The sequence below is a fragment of the Pundamilia nyererei genome, unplaced genomic scaffold, assembly GCF_000239375.1.
Source record: "Pundamilia nyererei isolate P.nyererei 1_Seehausen unplaced genomic scaffold, PunNye1.0 scaffold00045, whole genome shotgun sequence".
NCBI lineage: Eukaryota > Metazoa > Chordata > Actinopteri > Cichliformes > Cichlidae > Pundamilia > Pundamilia nyererei.
The window spans coordinates 1,371,195-1,392,482 of record NW_005187446.1 but is presented as its reverse complement, the minus strand read 5'-3'; the positions used below and the strand labels follow the sequence as shown (position 1 = coordinate 1,392,482).

General features: G+C 40.1%; 1 protein-coding gene across 2 annotated transcripts; it reads left to right on the top strand.

Moving 5' to 3' along the window:
• Positions 1-681: 681 nt before the first annotated feature.
• iffo1b (intermediate filament family orphan 1b) lies at positions 682-16,700 on the top strand. Of its 2 annotated transcripts, none has more exons than XM_005731917.1 (9): positions 682-2,246; positions 6,218-6,278; positions 7,615-7,710; positions 8,530-8,670; positions 8,771-8,955; positions 9,057-9,183; positions 11,509-11,598; positions 12,772-12,902; positions 13,464-16,700. In XM_005731917.1, exons 1-9 carry the CDS (start codon positions 1,273-1,275, stop codon positions 13,561-13,563), a joined length of 1,905 nt encoding a protein of 634 aa, XP_005731974.1. In that variant the 5' UTR covers positions 682-1,272; the 3' UTR covers positions 13,564-16,700. The 2 variants fall into 2 exon arrangements, with proteins under 2 accessions (XP_005731974.1, XP_005731973.1); XM_005731916.1 differs by having other exon boundaries at positions 11,506-11,598.
• Positions 16,701-21,288: the final 4,588 nt, after the last annotated feature.

Genomic DNA, 21,288 nt, shown 5'->3' with positions numbered 1-21,288 from the left:
ACCCTGTCTGCTCTCATGCACAAATATCTGAAAACCTCTGTGTTGCCCTCTGATTTGGATGACTTTAAAATTTATACTTTAAGATGTTAGAGTTACAGTGTGATACATGATGTTAAAGGATCTTTTAAGTTGTTCTGTTGCCATAAATTCTCAGTCTCACTGGTTGTCTGGAAGAAGCACCATGTAACTGATCCACCGAACTCCAGTTTCTGTTGTAAAAAAATAAAAAAAATAAAAAAAATATATTTATTTAAAAATACAAAGCTTTTATATTTTTTCCCTCTTCCCTGGTGTCTCCCCTGAAGCATAAAGCACCCCTGCATGTCAGTAAGTTTGTGTCTTTTGTCTCCTTTGCACCTCCCACCTGTCCTAAAGGGCCATCCTCCCCTCAGGGATGCCTGAGCTAATGGGACTTATTAACCCCACAGTGCTCCACTCAGGTGATTTAGCTTTATGGTCACATTGAAAGATAGTGGGTTACACAGAGGAGGTGTTTTTATTTATTTTTTGCTACTATAGTGTGATAAGTAACATAAACACCAGTAATTTTAGGCATGTAACTGGCGAATTGGATAGCAGTCTTCTTGTTTAACTCTCCATCAGATTTAATAAGAATAAACAAACATGCTGAATTACTCTAAAAAAATAAATAAATAAAAAACTGGACTAATTCTAACTTAAATTTAAATGACCGCAAAACAGTGAAAGCGTGATTTCCAGGTCTGACGTCACGGTTCAGTCCAGTTTCACTAAATCCTCTAATGTTTTTTGTTTGGAGCTGTGGCTAATGATTTCAAATGTGAACAAGAAAGCAAACAGTTAATTAAGGCTCCTCTATTCGCGTATTTACGGCAGACGGATCTTCCAATCCCGCAGCGCTCTCTCCTGCCTGCGGTCACAGCTTGTTGCCAGAACTTCAGTAACGCGGAGACGCCGGATTTCTTTCTTATTCATTCATGCTCTGCGGCTTTTTCATCATTTATTTTACATTTATTATTGCAAAGCATCACGCTGTTCTGTAGTCTTCTTCCAAATCCATCTGTCCTGATTTAGGCTGTTTTTTTTTCTGTGGATCGTCAGAGAGCACTGATCCATCAGCCGACGTTAAGACCTTTGGGCTTTAAGGATAAGATTCTTATTTATAAACAGTTATATAACCAAGTGAACGGGGCCATAGGCGTTTTACGCACACGCCGTTCCTGGATGTCAGACTTCTTATTATCTATATTATAACAATATTCTGTTGTAGCAAGCCAGTTCCTGTCCGTGTTCATGCCAGATCTGCAGCGATTCAGTTTTCCATACCATAGCATGAATCCTTTGTTGGGGGCCAACGCGCATCTCCAACAGCATCCGCAGCAGAACCAGGCGCCCGGACACCCGGACTCTCCCTCAGGTCTCCTTCCCGACGCTGTTTTCGGTGCATCGGACGAGGCTTCCCTTCTGCTGGGTGAGCAGCCCGGCTCGGGGCCTGAGTTCACCGCACCCTCGCAGTCTTCAACTTATCTCCATCACAGCAGCCACTATCAGCACCGCCCTGTGCCGCATCCCCCTGCTGCGATGGCTCTCAGAAACGACCTGGGCTCCAACATCAGCGTCCTCAAAACTCTCAACCTGCGCTTCAGATGCTTTTTGGCTAAAGTGCACGAATTAGAGCGCAGAAATAAGATTCTGGAGAAGCAGCTACAGCAGGCGCTGGACGCCAACAAGGGCTGCAAAGGTGGATGCTGTGAGAACCAAGCGCACACCCAGGAGGTAAGCGTGCAGACGGGATTTGTCGGAACGATACAGCTTAGGCCCGGCTCCCTGCCCTTCCACAACACCAACAACTCGGCCAGGAGGCCTACGACACTGTTCACAACGCCTCTCGCGCCTGCCCTGCCACCTGCAGCCTCTGAAAACTCGAGTGCAACACAAACAAATGCCGCTTGCAACCCAGCCATCACCATCAGCCTATCCTCCCCCCGTGTGGACTCCCCGGGATCTGGCTCTAAAACGGGAACTAACAACAGCACAGGTCCGGGAGCCTCCACCAACCCTCCTCCACGGTTCCTTCCGGGCACAATCTGGTCCTACAACCACACCCGCAAGTTCGGCCCCGGTGCCGAGCGTCTGACCAGCCCAGGAGTATCCTGGGTGCACCCGGATGGAGTTGGTGTCCAGATTGACACCATCACCCCCGAGATAAGAGCCCTGTACAATGTCCTGGCTAAAGTGAAGAGGGAGAGAGATGAGTATAAACGCAGGTAAATGGACCAAACCTTTTATTGCAGTTCCTTCAGGGCCATTTAAAAAATAAATAAATCTTGTGATTGCTCTGTAGCTTTATTGAGTGTATGTAATGCTCTACTTTGGAGAAGTGAGCAGAACAGCTGCAGACCAGCTGTCTCCTGCTACACCACAGAGTCAGCACAAAAACTCTACATCGATCACTTCAAGCCTGGAACTGCATTCATCACATGACTAACCACAGAGGCAGGTGCTGCTGCTACAAATACACTAAAAAATATTAACACCTCAGGGGACAAACATGAAGTAGAATCAAGGTCAAAGCTTAGTGGTCGTCCTCTGTGCAGCCAAACATTTAGCTCAGTTTGTACACGTTTTATGGGTCAGATGCCAACATCAGTATCAGCTTTTAGAGTTACATATTAGCAAATATTATTTAAATAATACACATAAACACCCATTCTTTTATGTTAAAAGAGAAGATAATGTCTCATTGTTTATTATCTTTCCAAGAATGTGTTGTTGTAGATGTCCTTACACAAGTGCTGCAGACATTTATCTGAGTGTTTTTAAACTGGAGTCTGAGCTGGACAAACTGTGTGATGACACCATTTTCTAAAGAAAAAAAAAAGGCCCCATCTTTGTTTTTTTGTCACATTATGTTCTGCAAGAAAATATTAGCAGGTTAGTATATTATTTGGATTTTATTAACATGTGGCCACTCATATGGAGAGCCATCATGTTTTATGCTGAAAGGCAGTAATGATTTTATCTAGAGAGAAGTTCAGAGAGGAAATGTGAAAATAGAATTCAGGATTGTATTTTTGGATATTATGTCGAGACTTATTACTTACAGCCTCATTTACCAACATTTAAGTGAACTAATTATTTATGGGAGATTTGGCTATGAGCCCCATTTCAAGTAAGAACCAATCTTTTATGTTGAACATTTATTGGTTGTAGCTTATCAACAAGCTACAACCACTCTTATTCTGTGAAAGTGAGATGGATGAGTAGAAGAGGATTAACCGTTGCTGAGAATATGAGATCGTGTAATCCACAGTTGCTGCTGTGAGCTCATGCGACTTTATCTGATGACATCACCAGTTCAAATATGGATGCTTTGATCTCCATTTTAGAAAGACAGCTGTCTGTGTATGTGGCCAATCACTTAATCGCTAATATGGAACAATGTGATTGGTCTTTTCTCCAGAAAGCTTAGCAATAACATCTAAAACTGCATAAATCCTGTTGTAAATTTGGTGGATTGTGTATTATTTGTAATTATTTGTTAACTCCAAAAAGGTCCTTTGCGCATTCATCATTAAATTCCCTCAGATTATATCCAATTGAGCAGCCATGCATTCTTCACAGCGGAGATCCTGAGCACAGTATAGTGGGCTCTTTGTGTATGAAGCACATTGACGACTTTAACAATCCAGAGAGTGTGAGACAGATGAGACGCTTGCTTTCTCTGTCTGTAGAGACACTAGTGTGCGTCATTTCCCAGCCTGCTGTCCAGACATATATACATTTTATTTGTGAATTGAGGGGTTTCACACACTTTGTCCCTCTCAAAGTCTTTTCCTCCCCTAATGAGTTGTTTTGAGGGGTCTCTGCAGCCCCCTTCAGTCAGGACAAATGAGGACGTCACAAAATGTTTCTTCATGCGAAACTTATTCTCTCAGATTCAGGCTATTACATAGCTTTTAAAATATTAATACCATTTTATAATGTAATGCTTGTTATCTTATTTTTATTATATCTGTTTTAGAACCTTTACTGCAACCTAAAGCAGCTTGTGGTGTATTTCAATTTTCAGACTTACCCTCCTCTAGCTCTCTGCACTGTTCTTTTATTTTTTTCAAGGACAACTGTCTCTCCCCCCGTTACCCTCCTTCTGTCACTGCCAAAAAACCCCTCTCTCTGCCAACCACACGCTCTAGCTCATATTTTCTTTCTCTTTTAAAACCGACACAGTCGCACCTTTTCTTCCTTTCTCACACTCTCTTCCTTCCACTGCGCACCGTCGTCCTCTCTACACTCCATACTGTATCTGCAATGCAGCATGCACTGCAAGATGTAACTGGTGGAGGGGGGCTTGGCTTGCAGAAGGAAGTGCCTCTCAGTTTTCTGTGCGCGCTCTCCTTACTGATCTAACAAGCACCTGCTATGACAACAACAACCCCTGTTTCATGACTCAGTTTATTTCAGATTTAGTATTCCCTGTAGGGATTCTTGTACTGCAGCATTCTGCATTTTAAACAGCTTTTTTATAAGAGGCTGCAGACTGCAGTGAGTGAAATTCCCCTTGTGGTATGAAATCACAGAAATTGTGATCACATACGCAGTAGTCTCTGCTCAGGCTTTTAAATGTGTTAAAGATCAGATTCACAGGCACAATGGTCTGAGATGCATCAGCGAGTTGGCCTGTGAGGGATCGGTGATTCACTCAGTCGAACACCTTTTTTATTATCTTTAATATAACTGCAGTAAACTGATTTTAGTGTGAGACTCAAACACTTATACTGAAATCTAGTTGTACTTTTTTGTGCAGATAAATGACAGCCTATCTACTTAATTTGAGCGCTCCAAGTCTCATTCACACAGTACTTTTATCTGTGCCTAAGCATTTTTATCAAATATTTACACCCACACTAACTTGGGGTTCAGTATCTTACCCAAGGATACTTCAAGACATGGACAGGAAGAGCTGAGGATCAATTTACTGACCTTCCTGGACCATGTCCACCTTTAAGTCGGGGCGATCGTGGCTCAAGAGTTGGGCGTTCGCCTTGTAATCGGAAGGTTGCCGGTTCGAGCCCCGGCTTGGACAGTCTCGGTCGTTGTGTCCTTGGGCAAGACACTTCACCCGTTGCCTACTGGTGGTGGTCAGAGGGCCCGGTGGCGCCAGTGTCCGGCAGCCTCGCCTCTGTCAGTGCGCCCCAGGGTGGCTGTGGCTACAATGTAGCTTGCCATCACCTGTGGGTGGATGACTGGATATGTAAAGCGCTTTGGGGTCCTTAGGGACTAGTAAAGCGCTATATAAATACAGGCCATTTACCATTTAAAGAAAAAAAAAAGTAATGTAAATTTTGATGATTTAGAAATTAAAAATTTGTTTATGGGACAGATTCCAGTGGAGATAGAAAATATTTTCAGGTTGTCTATATCAGGACAACCATCCCATTCACTTATTATAAAATAACAATATTTCATACAGTAATTAAATTGGTGAAATTGATGAATCCAAAGGGTCAAAGGTCAGCTTCACTGTAACAATGTAATACTCTGCAAAAACACTTTTCTGGCCATTAATCAACACCAAAACCAAGACGGTGACCATGTTTCACATTTAGTTTGAAACAAATTGGAGACTCCAAACAAACTGGAGATGCTAATACAGCTTTACTTACTTTTACTACATGTCTGGTCACACATATGCTAGTTATTTTAGGCATTTTGCCTGGAAACTGGGAAGACTGAGCAAAGGGCCTCAGGTCAGAGCTGAAGTCAGGCAACTGCATTTAACCCTGCAGCATGTGGTTGCCTTCTCAGCCTTTTATCTACACCAGCGCCTGTTAAAGTGTTACAGCACAGATTTAATTCCACTTTTAGGTAGGCGGTGCTCAGCAGTGAGTGCAGAGTAAATTGCTGCTCCTAAGCAACTTGTTATCCGTCTCCTGTCGAAAGTGTGTTTTGTTTGGTTGAGCCTTGATTGCTGAATTACTTGATGTAATGAATCATCAAGAATGTGATTGTTGCAGTTAGAGGTGCATTTTAAATGGACTTTTAGCCCCTTTAGCCTTTCAGCTTCCTGAATTAATTGATTCACAGGAGCATTGTCTGCTTTTATAAATGTCAAGAGGTGCAAAGCTGATGAAGACCTAATTTATGTTTTGTTCTTTGTCTCTGATCTCTGTATCCGAGAAGACATGAACTAGAAGATTATTAATGTCTTTCTTAAACTTATCTCTGTGTCTCCTAGATGGGAAGAGGAATACACTATGAGGATGGATCTGCAACAGAAGATTGCAGACTTACAGGAGGTAACATTATGTACCCTTTTTTTTGTCTGTTCTTGTATTTCTCAAGATGGGGGAACATAAATCTGTTTATATAGTCACACTGTGGGGACTGAAAGTCTCGATATTATAAATGATTATATGTTATTATGAAGGCAGAGGTTAGATTTTGGCAAGTACCCGCAATAGTTGCTGTCAGGCAGTCCTCAGAAAACTGATGTGAGTTCTCTGAAGTGACAGAATTAACAAACATTCACACACACACACACGTCTTTAATACATATCCGTTCGCTTTAAATTTTTAATTCTATGCTGCATGAGACGCTTTAGCTAAGGCTGCGCTGGCGTCTTTACAATAATGTTAAAGGTTAAATAGTTTCATGAAAGTGAGAGAAGTAGGGCGGATTAGTTTGGTTAAATATAGATTGTGCTGCAGCTGTTTGTTGATCTTGCCAAGCACATACCTCTTTCTCTTTGCTGGCAATGATTATTAGCTTCTTTAGCTGCTATCAATGAGTCATCCAATGCTAGTGCACTCTCTTTTAATTGATTTGCTTTTTTCCTGAAACCCCTTAACCATCCACTGCTAACAGTGCCAAAATGGATTTAAGGACATGAAAGTTGTATTTATATCTGCCTGTCGCCAACCATCAAATTGCAATTACTGTATTTCTTGCACTTGTGTCCTTATAAACACATTTCCCCACAATGAAACCATTCATTATGGCATAATTTAGTTTATATATAGCCAAAGTGAAATGCTGAAAAATTAAATGAATACTCAGTATGCTGTCTAACAGTTCTGGCTTGATTAGCATTAGTGTTTGATTGAAGTCTGCTTTTAGTCTACATGTAGACACATGTGATGAAGAGTAGCTGTGACATTCATCTTTTTTTGTGCAGTAACAGTTAAGAGCGAGAATATGAATACCACTGAGATGACAGATAAAGCCCCCAAAATGAATGCCTCCTACCCCCCAAATGTTGACTTCATGGCAAAGGTCTCATTCTAAGCCCAGTGGTTTCCTGTATATGTGTTTTTGAGCATGTGCCCCATTGCGAGGAATCTTTACCTGACCCAATTTGACAGGAAATACCACCGCACTTTAAGCCCACAAAAGGGTAAAAAACTGCTTCTCGAGTATTGTAACTGCAGCACGTGTGAATAAATCAGCGGGGAGACTTTGAGGGTTACCATGATGTCAGACTCATTTAGAGCTTCCCAGAAGTGATTATGCATTTAGGATTTGAATGTGCTCTTTGCAGATAAAATCTTTTTGCACAATGTGACCCAAAAACTACAGTAAAGAGAGTTGTGGTTAAGTGCATTTGCTCATTATGACTTCTTTTGCGTGTGCAGGACCTGCAGGAGAGCGAAGGCTGCCAGGACGAGCTGGTTCGCAGGGTCCAGCATCTGAATACGGAGCTGGTTGTCTTCAAAGGGCTCCTGAGCAATGTAAACTCATACATTCATATAATAATCACAAACAGTTTTAGCTCTTTACAGTAATCAGATGTCCCTCTGCATTCACTTGGTAGTTTGTCCTTATAAGCTGCTTTCACACTGAAGCCCTGAACTTTTTTTTAGACATCACCTGGATAAACGTGGCTGTGAGAACGCAAACATCCAACCCAACTCTTTAACCTGCCAACTCCATAGTGCAAAGTCTGCTGTCCAAATGCAACAATTTGTGCTGACGTGAGAGTACTGCAGGTTATAGTCCAGTGAATTCATAGCTAGGGAGTAGTCGTCATGGTTTCTGCATCCCGCACACTCTGCAGTACCTCCACGTAAACCAATCAGGAGATTTCCCGAGGAAGGATTCTCCAAGTCCATGTGTGAAACAGCTTGCTTTAGTTACAGCAGCGGTGCCCAACCTTGTAATTCTGTAACTTTATTAACAGCGTCCTACTGAAATGCGCCAACAACATTGAGAGTAACATCCTCTTCTCTGCCCCTTAATGCTCTCCGGTCGTTATGGTAACGCATAAATATTTCTTTCAAAATAAGAGACACAACTACAACGCGGGAAAAGACCCAGGGAAACCGAGTTAACGATAAACCCCCCCCCGAAAACCATAAATTTCACAACTGAGCCTCAACTCTCATGGTACCAAACGGCTGAGGATTGGTGACCCCTGAGTTTTCAGGGGTCTTATTTTCTATCTTTAGGGTGCTGTATAAGAAAATGGTGCTACTATTATGTCATAATCAGTCTTATTGGTACAGTTTTCCAGTGATGCTGAACAGTTCCTATATCCATCCTCTCTGTAGAATTTGTCAGATTTGGACAGCAAAATCCAGGAGAAAGCGATGAAGGTGGACATGGACATCTGCCGCAGGATCGACATCACTGCTCGCTTGTGCGATGTGGCCCAGCAGAGGAACTGTGAAGACGTCATCCAAATGTATCAGGTAAAACAGTTTAATCTCATCATCTCTGGTTCTTTTTTTATCTGCTTTTAGCAAGTGTCTACTTGTTAGTCTGATCCTCTAAACCCAAACTTTTCTGCAGGTTCCTAATAACCAACCATCGCTAAACTGCCGCCGTAAACAAACCCCTCTGTCCTTTAATGGGAGTGAGTGTGACGAGCCCGTCAGCACCTCCGAAAGTGACGGAGCAGTGGTTAAAGATGAGGAGCACTGTGGATCTGCTGCTAATCAGATCAATGAGGAGATGCAGAGGATGCTAAACCAGCTGTGAGTGGTCTGCAAATGTATTTACTGTAATCTGAGTCGTCTTTTCAGGCCATGTGCATTTGTGTGTGTGCATTGATACTTTTTTTAAAAAAAAATTTCAGGCGTGAATGTGAGTTTGAGGATGACTGTGACAGTCTAGCGTGGGAGGAGACTGAAGAGACGCTGCTGCTTTGGGAGGATTTCCCAGGATGCACTTTGCCTCCAGATCCCACCCACCCACCGGGAGAGGTAGGCAGCAGTCACTCAAGTTTAAGACTGAGAGAACTCTCTGTGAAGATTTAAAGCTCAAAGTTGTTAGAAATATAGCTGTGGCTACCAGAGAGGAGCTAATTTATGAACATACATATAGAGGCTTCAAAAAAGCTGAAAAATTGAAAGATTTACCTTTAGCCATCTTTGTGGCATATTAAAAATACTAATTGCAAGGGATTATGACTGTCAGAAGTTACCCCATCATCACTGTTTTCTGCAAAACATTCACACAGCATAAACAAGCCTGTGTTTTACTGAAATCGACAGATATCTGTGGTCACCAGTTATAGACCTCACTTAGTAAGCTGACACATGCAGTCATGTGAGAAAGCACTTTTTCACAAGGCTCTATTCATTTCTGTGAAAAACTAAGTACACTGCCGCAGTGTTCCCAGAAGCTCAGAGCAAATTCACCCCAAGTGCTGACTGTGCAGTGCTCTGACAGATTGCAACTTCTTTTCAGACTCGACAGGCCACATTTAGCATATTAAATGTTCAAGTTCATGACAGTACCATTAAAAAAAAGACTCAACAAGTATGGCTTGTTTGTAAGGGTTACCAGGAGAAAGCCTATTCTCTTTAACCATTGTAGCACAGCTTGGTTTTGCAAAGTTGAATCTGAACAAACCACAAGACTTCTGGAACAGTGGGGTGGGGGGTGACATGAACTTGTTTTGCAGCTATAGGAGCTGGGCACCTTGCAGTTACTGAGTCGATCATAAGCTCCTCTGCATACCAACGTATTCTAGAGTCAAATCTGGCCGTCTGTCTGACAGCTGAAGCTTGGCCCAAACTGGGTCATCCAGCAGGACATGTACAGCAGCAAACCTGTAAAATCAAAGTCTAAAGGTGGCACAATCAAAGTCCAGACCTCAACCAGACTCAGGTCTGGGATGTTAGACACTTGTGCATAAACAAGTGCCCTCAAACCTCAATAAACTGAAGCAACACTTTGAAGAAGAGTGGGCTAAAATTCCCCCAAAGGGACGTGAGAGACAGAACATCATATAGAAAACAATTACTTAAGGTTATTTGTGCTAAAGGTGGTCATCCAGTCTGCTCATTCACACGAGGTACTTTGTTTTTCACAGGGCTGTGCAGTTCTTTCTTTTTGTTTTTCACGTGACCGTAACTGTCGATCTTTTTGAAAGACGGAAGAATTTTCATTACCATATGTTGGCATCTCACCATCCTTTCAGGTTTCAGTCAAATTGAGTTTCTGAATTGTCGTGCATCTGCAAAAGGTGCAGGGAAAACAAAAAAAAGATGAAACACAGGTAACATCACAAGACGACCCACTCACCCCACCTGCATTTCAGTCCGCCTGTGTAGCACCCGTGTACTGCAGGTGCCGACTAATTAGCACGATTGGCAGCACCTGGGCCCAGTGTGCTCTACAAACGCCCTCAGAGCTCAGCTGCCAGCGTGGCTTTCCTCTCCAGAGACACTTCTGAGATTTTGGTTGTATCTTGGTTTGTTGCATGGCACGAGACAACATTGCATATGCCGTTTCCTCACTCACGCACTCTCTCACACTGCTGGCAATACTGAATACACATCCCATGGCTAGTTTAAGTTCTTTCTTTGGTTCTTTAGTTTAAAAATAAACTGTTTCTTTAATTGGCACATGTGTGCTTCTCTATTTTTGTCATTGTCGCAAAAACAGAGAGCATGGCTAATTACTAAATTCTCTCAGCCATGTCTCAGATGTTCATCCTGAGTGAATGCAGTTATAAAGAGACATCTGACATCTATTGTTACTTTAAAAAAAACGTTTCAGAATTTCAGCTTAAACACTGTTTAAGTCACTGCATAAAGGAGTTTTATAAAGTAGAGGAAGCGCACTGTAATTTCTAAGTGCACATGGTTTGATATTATTGCTTCAGATTTCAAAGAAGCTTTTGTTTGTGTGGTTATAAGTGGACTTTATCCAGAACAGTAGGCAGAGTGGAGTCCTTCAAAGCTCAGTCTGCTGCCCTTCGGTGCTCTGCTGTGGCCGGGCCAATTCAGGCAACAAAACAACACTCGCACAAATCCAGCCTGTATTTAGCGTACATGGTGTTTGTTTCCAAGAAATGCATGTAGGTATTTGTTTTCATTCACCAGCTGTGTGCGCTTTGAAAAGCCTGCTCTTTCTCCCGTGGGAAATAAGTCAGTGAAATGTGAGCTGATGGGAGCACTGCAACAGCTGTGCTTTGATGGTTCTATGTCTGCGGTGATGTCTGATGACGCACACGTTAAACCGATTATAACTACCTTTCATCGCATGTAAATTTCCATGTCCGTGTTTGTCTTCAGCAGGAGGACTGTCTGGAAAAGGTGATTAATGACACCGAATGTCTTTTCAAATCTCGAGAGAAGGAATACCAAGAGACCATTGACCAAATTGAGGTCAGACGCTTGCTCTGTACTTTTATATGTTAAATAACTTCCTTCATCCTACATGCTGGCAGTTTGTTCTTTCATTTTTGCTGTATGCATTATGTCTCCTGCACTGTTTTTTGTGTCTTGCATTCACAAGACAATATGATGTCTAAATAATGACATTAAGTGAAATACTATTACTATGCTTTGTTTTAAAGGGGCAGTAGCCTGCCTTGCTGAATTTAATCTTTACTAAACTGTAAAGTACTTTAAAGGCCTTTCTTTACATCTTTCATACATTTTAGATGAGTTTATGTAAACCTGAGCAGTTTGGCTGCACATAGTCAGGGGGTTGTTCAAGAAAGCAGGTTTAACAAACTCTGAGTCTAACTCTAAACTTTGACAGATAGTTTCTCAGACATTGACTAAGCCTACTTCCAGGCTAGAAAAGAAAAATTAAATGAGAGGCTTCAGTGAAAACAAGTTGTAGTCGAGGACTAACTAAGCTCTGTCCTTGTCTTATAAACCAGCCATGGGTTTGTTTACTGTGAGAGAGGAAACGCTGGTCAGAGTATGTTTAGACTGAGATTTTTTTTAAACCTAAGTGTCTTTATTTTACCCCCTAGTCATCATTCACCCAGCTTAAATGTGACTTACTATGTAATAAAGTTGTGATCCTTCCAATTTTTTACATTTGATTATTAAATCCCAGCTATAACTTGACAGAAACTACATCCGTCAAACTTTGCCTTTTTGACTATCGCACCGAAATCAGCGACTAAACCAAACAAGCTATCCACAAGGCTCTAAACACCATCAGTAACTTTAAGGAGTTGAGTGTGTGAAAATATTTAAACATGAATTGGTGCCAGAACACATTCAGAATGTCTGCGGTCTGAGTTTGAAAACTCACTTTAAACTGCAGGCAACAACTTCAGTTCAGTTGTAGCCTGAAGATTTTCACAATAACCAGTGACTGATTTTTGAATGAGCGATTATACAAGTGCTCATGTTAAACAAAAGAAATAGCAAACGTTCACTTAACGGGAGTCTGTTTGCAAAGGCATGCACTTTTTTTTTCACATTTGTTTTGATATTGACTGCATGGGTGAGGAAGTGAGACCGAGACTCTGTTAGATTGCTGTTGATTGCATGTATTCTTGGAGTGATTTAGTCTAACTCTCAGTTTTCTGACTGTAGCTGGAATTGGCCACAGCTAAGAGCGACATGAACCGACACCTGCACGAGTACATGGAGATGTGCTCGATGAAGAGAGGCCTGGATGTTCAGATGGAGACCTGCAGGAGACTCATCACACAGAGCGAAGACAGGTACACACGCACATAAACACACACACTTGATGTTGATTTTATTGATCTATTTAGCTTCCTTTAAAAAAAAAACTATTCGAGCAGTTTCAGTGTATACAGCATATCTAATTTATATTGTATTTAAAATAAACATTTATTAAATGGGTTATAAAACATTACAGTATGGGTGTATTCAGCTTTAATTATGTGTATCTAGTAAAGTTGTTATTATAATCCACTTTTGTCAAAATGCATTATATTATTTCAACTTTCTTTATTTTGATTTGTTACCTGTTTATACATCTGATACACATGATAGACATGGTTATTACTTAGTTATGACTACACTATTTAGCTTTAAATATAAATAAGCTTTATGCTTAACTGGCTGGACTTTATTACCTGAAAATCTATGCCAACTGTCTCCATTTACCTAAAAGCCGTAATATTTATCCATCTGAAAATATCGCACTTTATATCAAAACCTTTAATGAAAATTATAGCGAACCACCGAACCCACAGGTAGAGCGAGTTTAGTTTTTACTGGAAAAAATGATGCATTTCTCTTTCTGCCCCTCTCAGTCCGTCTGCTGTGCCTCCACCCGCTGAGGAGAGTGAAGCGAGAGAAAACGACAAGCCGTCGGTATCTCCACCTTCTTCCTCGAGCAATGGGAGAACATGACACATGCTCACTCCAGCGTTAACAGCGGCTGTGGTCACACGATCTCAAGTGCATCCATGACCACACCGATACAATGGGCGCTGACTACGTGACTACGGCAACACCATGTTTACGTACTTGTTTGACGAGTCATTTCTTTTTCTGGACACTTTGGAAAGCGAGATGGAACTGACTGAGCGAGGAAGTCTGTCATTGCGCTTCATTTTGTGACGATTCAGTAGGTTGAAGGACCTAGGGTCAGCTGACTGTAAGTGTGGTTACAGGAAGACATAGCATGACTTATTCATTCTACACAAACGGACACGAGCTAAAACAAGGATAATGTAAGCATCCTCCTCTCTGATCTGCTTTTATGGTCACTGAAGCTCTAAAAGTTAAAGTCACATTTACAGGAATATTTCCAGGAAACAATGAAGCTTCAGTCTTAAAATAATATAACACTGAATTTTTGAATTTAAATCTTTATCCACACATGTAGGTTTAATAAAAACCCGCGAGAGAGCATTTTAGTGGCTTGCAGCTGCATTAACTGTTCACCATATCTCTTGCATAAACGATAATAGAATCACAGGCAAAGCAAACCTGAGGCAATAAATGAAAAGTTAAAGATACAGAAGAAAATCAGAAAAACGCAAACATTATGTGCATTTTTACTGGAGCAACAGAGTTGAGTCTTTGACTACCAACAGGCCTCCTTCCAATAAAGTGAGGTGTTTTCTGGATAACAAGGGAAATGTATGTAAAAACCTTAAAACTTCAAGTCATTTCAAAGTGATTTGAAAAAATAACTAAAATCCTGAGAAGTTGCTCTTCAGATCTGTGGTGTTTTGTGTTCCTAAGCCTTAAATCAGATGATATAAGAGTTGCTTTCTATTCTTCTCCTGAAGCCCTTGATCAAATATAACAGGAGTTAATTGGGAAAGTTGAATGTCACTCCTCTCACTCGGATGCCTCCAGTTCAGAAAGTGTACATGTGTTCGCTTTGAGGACCACATTGTTTGAAAAATGGCAGTAATATGTTGGCTATAAGTTGAAACCTGTGGGCCTCCTGGCAGATTTTTCATCAGGATTTTTATGACAAATTCTTAAATATTTTGAAAAAACGTAAAAATTTGTAGTCGTCTGACCACTTAGCTGGTCGATTTGGTGCAAGAAGACTGTTTCTATAATGATGTGGGAGAAGATATGCATTGACAAAGAACAATTATACAGAATTTAGTCAAGGATAACATGGCAAAAGCAAACAGTCCAAACAACGAAATCAAGATTTTGGCCTCCGTAACCTGCGAGCTACATCTGTTACACAGCAGAGGCTGATTTGTTCCTTGATTCATTTGGACACATTCGTTTACCCTAAATCTGTAAATAAACGGCCGAATTAGCTTATATTTCCTGTGCAGGTGCAGAAACTTTTAATAATAATACAACATAGTCACCGTAGTAAGTCGCATGTCTATATCACCATCGTTTTGGTGTCAGCCTTAAGCAGACCAAACCACCCTGCTGTTCACAGAGAGTTCACACATTGATCATCTTGACGATGTTGGAGCTCCAATCATTTCATATGAGTCACATCTGAAATCCCACAAACACCGTAGTCTGCTTTGAACTTTGTAGTTTTCAGGAAAGGTGAGGGAGCAATGACCACAGTGTTGGCAGGAGGTTGTTTTTTTTAGTTTTGAACGTAACCGTAGTCTCTGTCTGTTGCACTTCAAAGACCAACTAAAGTACTGGATGATAGAGTCACTCAAGGGTCATGTAAGTGTTGTTAATAATCTTTATTTTTTTTTAGCAGCAATGCTTATTATTATAGATTAGAGTGAAGGCTGTATCTTTGAGTAAAGCTGCATGGTTGAGCAGAATCACTTTGAGGATAGTGGAAAAACAAAAAGGCTGTCATGTAATAATGTAAGTTAGTCACCGAGTGCCAAAATAATATTTAGATTGTGAATCAACAGGAAATTGCTTTAAAAAAAGACTAAACAAGCTATTTCACCAAGGTGCTTGATGTATAGAAGTGAACCTACGTTTTGCACATAGAAAAGAAGAGCAAAGCAAAACTGTACCATAAGAAACAATCAGTAGTCTAACCTGAAAAACAAAATATGCTGACCTGCTGAAAACGGACGATTTGTTCTATTTAGTTTTCCTTTCCTTATGAAAAAAAATGTCGTTGGTGAACGCATCGCATACCTCATTTTTACTTTAGTTATGTCTATTGGCATATTTAACCCACATGTTCCTTCGTAGGAAAACACATACAGCGCACAGCTGTCAGGTGGACGCCCCCTCCATCACAACTCTATTATCAGACACTGTTTTAAATGGTGTTGTTTCTTCTGTGTAGATGAACCAGGTGCAGGAGGGTGCAGTTTAGCTCATGCATGTGTTGCAGTTGTAATCAGCTGAGCGCCATTCTGAAAAGATCAGGCGTCGGGTGCATTGTTAAAGGCATAAAACTCCGTCTCTCTTTGTACCGTTACACTTTAACGCACTGAGTGAATTTATGTGTATGCATGTGTCAGTGTGTATGTTTATGGGCCTTCTGTCTGACCAGCGAGATGCGCAACATTAAGAAGGATCAAACTGTAAAATCTCATATTGTCTCAAGCAGTTCAACGCCAACAAAATGACTTTTGTGTTTTCATGGTGACCACGTGAAAAATTCAGAATCTGATGATCATCTAGGTTTTCTTTCCCAGTTACGCTGTTTCTTTATGAGTGTATGCCAAGTAAAGTCAGTGTAAAAATATCTCAGTTCAGGAAGATGAACGGAAATGCAAATGCTTTTGTGAAATGATGGCTTTGATATTATATGCATAACAGAAATATAGCTTTGAATATATATTCGTGTTTAAAGAACAGAGCTGAATGAAGACTCCACGGTGGAAATGATGGCAGATGAGAGCTAAAGAGTTTTTGTTTTCTGTCTTCACACAACAGAAAAACTTATTTACCAAATTTTTTAAAGAAAATTATTCCACAGAGTCAGAACTATTGATCTAAAATCCAAATGTGTGACTTTGCAGCTTTAAACATCAAGAAAAAGTAACTTTGGCTGGAAAAGGCTTCACTGCAGAGCTGCTGTATGTAATATGTCGAGAGACGCTGGATGAATGAATAAAAGATGCAACTGAGCAACAAGGCGTGCAGTTTTTTCCCTGTATTAAGTTCAACAGTTTTTTTCTAACAGTTATCTGAAGGCACTTTATACCAAGATAAAGACCCTGAAGCATTACAGATAAAAAAAAAAAATGAAAGAGAGAATCATCCAAATCTCGTTAAGTAACCACTTCATGAAATTTTGGAGAAAGACAAACTCTTTCTCTTTACTCTTCCTATCCATCTTAACATTAAACTCAAAACCTAAAAGAAGTGTTCCTCTGTTAACACCTTTATCCTTTATACTTGATTATCCTTATTTCAAATTTTACATTTTACATGGCAAAACAGGGATTTTTTCCAGGACTTCAATTTGGAAATATAAAGCGCTTAAAACACTTTAAAACCTACAAATATTTAACATCGAAAATGTTGCCATATTAATATATAATCAACTCAACAGTTGGCTTACAGCTAAATTAAACAGTAAAAGAAAAACAAATGTACTTAAATATGTTTGTGAAGGTTTCCAGACTTGATGCATAAATGTTTTAGCAGGCTGGTAGGGGTCGGAGTGTGGGAAGCAGCAATATGTAACCAGGTAAAGAAAGAATAACACAGATGTTCAGCAAGATGACAGAGAAAGATACAAAAAGACAAAAGGGTGGGGCACACTTTGAGGAAGTTAGCAAAAACAACAGAAGTTGAACAACAGGAACATGATACTGAAGGAAAAGATTTCCTTTTTCTTTTAATTTTGACATTTATTGTTTTATTGTAATAACCTTTATTTGTGATATTAACTTGGTAGTTGCGTTAGCTTTTATAGATTTTGATCCTTGGCCTTTTCGCAGTAGTGTTCACATCTGTCCACAGAATGGGATTGGTGCAATACTCTGTGGCCCTCCTGATGTTATCCACACAGTTGGTGCTCAGCTTTCCCACAGTAAGACTTTTTTTCTTTAACCCAGTCGCCTTAATTACTGCATACACTTTTATCAAATAAGAAAAATAGTTGACATGAGTGAATGTGGCATGGATGATGAGTTAGTGAGGACTTTTTCATTTTAGTGATTTATATCTATCTGTGTTGACAGCCACAGAACACCTACAACGTTGGTGGGAGAGAGTGTAACTATTGTCCTGCAGGTAGGAAATGTGTGATAACTTGATGTGAGCTTCTATTAATATTTTTAAAATTCTGTTCATCAGTTTACATTTACTCAGAAATATGAATCTCGTTTAGGTACCGTGGTGTGAAGTATGGTTCTTTCTTGTCTGTGTGTTGTTTTGATTTTCTGCATTGATGAAAAATGACGCAGGCTGAGTTCGTGCAGTATGACCACATCCTTCACCGATACTCACTCCGAGTCAGCAAGTCTTTCCTCTTGTTTTTTCTGTTCTCACAGGTATGTATCAGAGTGATTGTACAACATGTGAACACTGTCCTGCTGGAAGTTACACAACTGACTGGAACTATGAAGATGAATGCCATCTCTGCTTAGGAGACTGCAACCCTAGTAAAGAAAGTTTTCATTTCCACCTTTAATGATTTCATCAGGATTTTGATATACCCGTGATCTCTGGGTTTCTATAAAAAGCTGATAAACCATCAATAGTAACTCCACATGTACTGTGATGACTACTCCATATAATAATCTCTATTTCACTCTTTCTCAGAGTTGCATCTTAAAGTGGTTCAGAACTGCACCAGTACGTCTGATATGAAATGTGACTGCGAGGATGGTTTTAGATGCATCAGGTGGACCCATGACAAAAAGAACTGCTTGTCTTGTGAGAAGATGCCAGACCCAACCCCAACCAGTAAGTACCGAGAAGAACACTTTGAATTCTCATGTCAGATAAGCTCAAACCAACAGTGGGCAAAATGACCAGTGTCAAAGCAAACAACTTTACCGCAGCCATTAAAAAACAAAAGAAAAAAAAATAGGTGACAGGATCTGTAATCTTAGCTCTGGCTCCCGTTATTATCAGATCATTCTGAGAACAGGTTCCTCTCAAGTTGCCATGAATATGCAAAACTTGTCTAATATGAACAGGTTTGAAAATATTCCTGGAAATCTTTATGCTCTCTAAAAAAGTGCAATGCCATCAAGCTGACATGAAAGTGTCACAAAGGAAATGCTTTTCTATGTTCTAGAGTACTCTTTATAATAATCTCTATTTCACTCTTTCTCAGAGTTTCATCTTAAAGTGGTTCAGAACTGCACCTGTACGTCTGATATGAAATGTGACTGCGAGGATGGTTTTAGATGCATCAGGTGGACCCAAGAGGGAAACTGAGTGTCTCGTGAGAAGATGCCAAACAACTAAAATACAAATGCTTTAGTGAAATCAGTGTATGATTCCTGCAATGTTGTAAGCATGAAAGTGTGTTTAAAGAGCTCAATGAAGTCTGTCCACAGTTACACACTAAAAAGAAAAAGCAAAAACTTTTGTTAAGCCACAGAAATCTGTTTGCTTTATTTAGCTTTTTAGGGGAAATGATGGCAGAGAAAAGGCAAAAGTGTTTTTGATTTCTGTCTTCCCACATCATGAAGCCCTACTTCAAAATATTTTTAGTTTAGAAAATTTCACCACACAATCTGATGACAATCGTGTACAACTCCAAATGTTTGACTTCACAGCTTTAAACATTAGGAAAAAGTAATTGTGGCCAAAAAGCATCACTGCAGAGCGGCTGCATGCAATATGTCAAGAAAGCTGAATGAATAAAAGATGCAAATGAGCAAAAACAACACGCGCAGTTATTATTTGTAAAAACCAACATTTCCCTGTATTACAATCAGATGAGTTTTAAATATGGTCAAACACCAACAACAGTCATCTGGAGGCACTTTAATTCAAGATAAACACCTTACAATATTATAAATAGAAAGCCAAATACACAGTCATCCTTTTGATGATTTTAACAATATTTAGAAGAAGAAAACACCCGTGTCATGAACAGGGCACGTGGCAGGCAGAAACATTCCACAGAGAAATAATATGCACAAAGGAGTGTTCACACTGTGTTGACACTTTTACAGATTACCCTTAATACAAATTTTAGACGACAGTGTAAAGATGCCAGGCAATTTTCTATCAGAGTGACTGATCACTGCACGACAAATGCTCTTTATCAATCAGTCTAAAACTTCATACAGATACGTTTTATTTAAATAGTTATCGTGACAATAAGCTATTGTATTTATTTCATAACCCGACACCTTTCTTACCGTCCAAAGTTTTAAATAGATGCAGACTGTCAAGTGATTTATCTGTGATGACTAATTATGAACACTCATCTAACAGGGTAATAATGCAAACTTCTGCATATTACCACACTCCTATATTTTTTTATACTGAATGAGGAATTGAAGATGAAAGAAATGAAGAAATGAAGTTTGTTCAGTTTGTTGAAGAAAACCCATCACCCAGTAGGTTAGCTTCACACAGCTTGTTACTCCAGTGACTCATCTGAGTTTCTGTGGTTTCAGTAAACCTGCTTTTTCTTACACACTCAATAAATAACAATTTGAATGAACATAATAAAATCATGGAAAGGATTCCCATGTGATTAGCATTACGCAATTTAGTTGGTCCAGCTTAAGGTACTTGAGCTGGACCAACTTAGTTGGTTCATCATCAATTTATTCAACTTTTGCAGTTGAGTCCAACTTAAATCAATTGACTTACTGCTAATAGAAAAACATTTATTAATGTGGAAATCCGTTCCATGATTGTTTTAAGTTCATTTAAAGACTTATACTTTGGTGTGGTGAGCATTTCGCCAGTCTCACACAGCGAGACAGACAACCAGCACAGGTAATCAAGATTCACCATCATCAATTCACCTGACGCAGTGGTTCCCAAACTTTTTTTGCTGGCCCCCCCTTGTTTTACAAGAAAAATGTTCGCGCCCTCCCCCCTTCTGGCGCGTGCACGCGCGCACGCACTAACACATCCTCCAACCACACACGCCCATATTTTGCTCCACTGCCGTTTATTTCACACCTCAAACATTTAGTAAACAATTAAGCAAATACAAGTAATCTGCAATAAATTACAGGTAGTAATAAAATAAACTACTACCGGTAACTCTTTTACGCTGCGTCGCACCTAAACGGGTATTTTTGAAAACGCAGCTGTTTCGTCCACAGTAAACGGCGTTTCGAATCACCGAAAACTGAGATTTTTTAAACTCCTTTTTTGTCTTTATGTGTGGACGAGTAATACAGAGTTGGTCACGCAATGTCAAAGGTATGTGCCTTTTTCACGTCACACTGTGCACACGTTATTTTTTTACATGAGATGAATTGCAGAATGGCAGATAGAGACAAAATACTGTTAATCTGACTATCTTCAGGTTTTACACATCTTACATATACACACGCAGTTACTGTCCCTCCATTTAGAAAGGCAGAGGCGTCAGGGTGTGATTATTTTATGTGTAGTTTTTATTTTTTTTTCATGTGTAATAATATTCTACGGTGGCCCCTAGAGACAAAGCACGTACAAACTCCAAAACACTTGCAAACTCCAAAACACGTACAAACTAAAAAACACATGCAAACTAAAAAACACATGCAAACTCCAAAACACGTACAAACTCCAAAACAC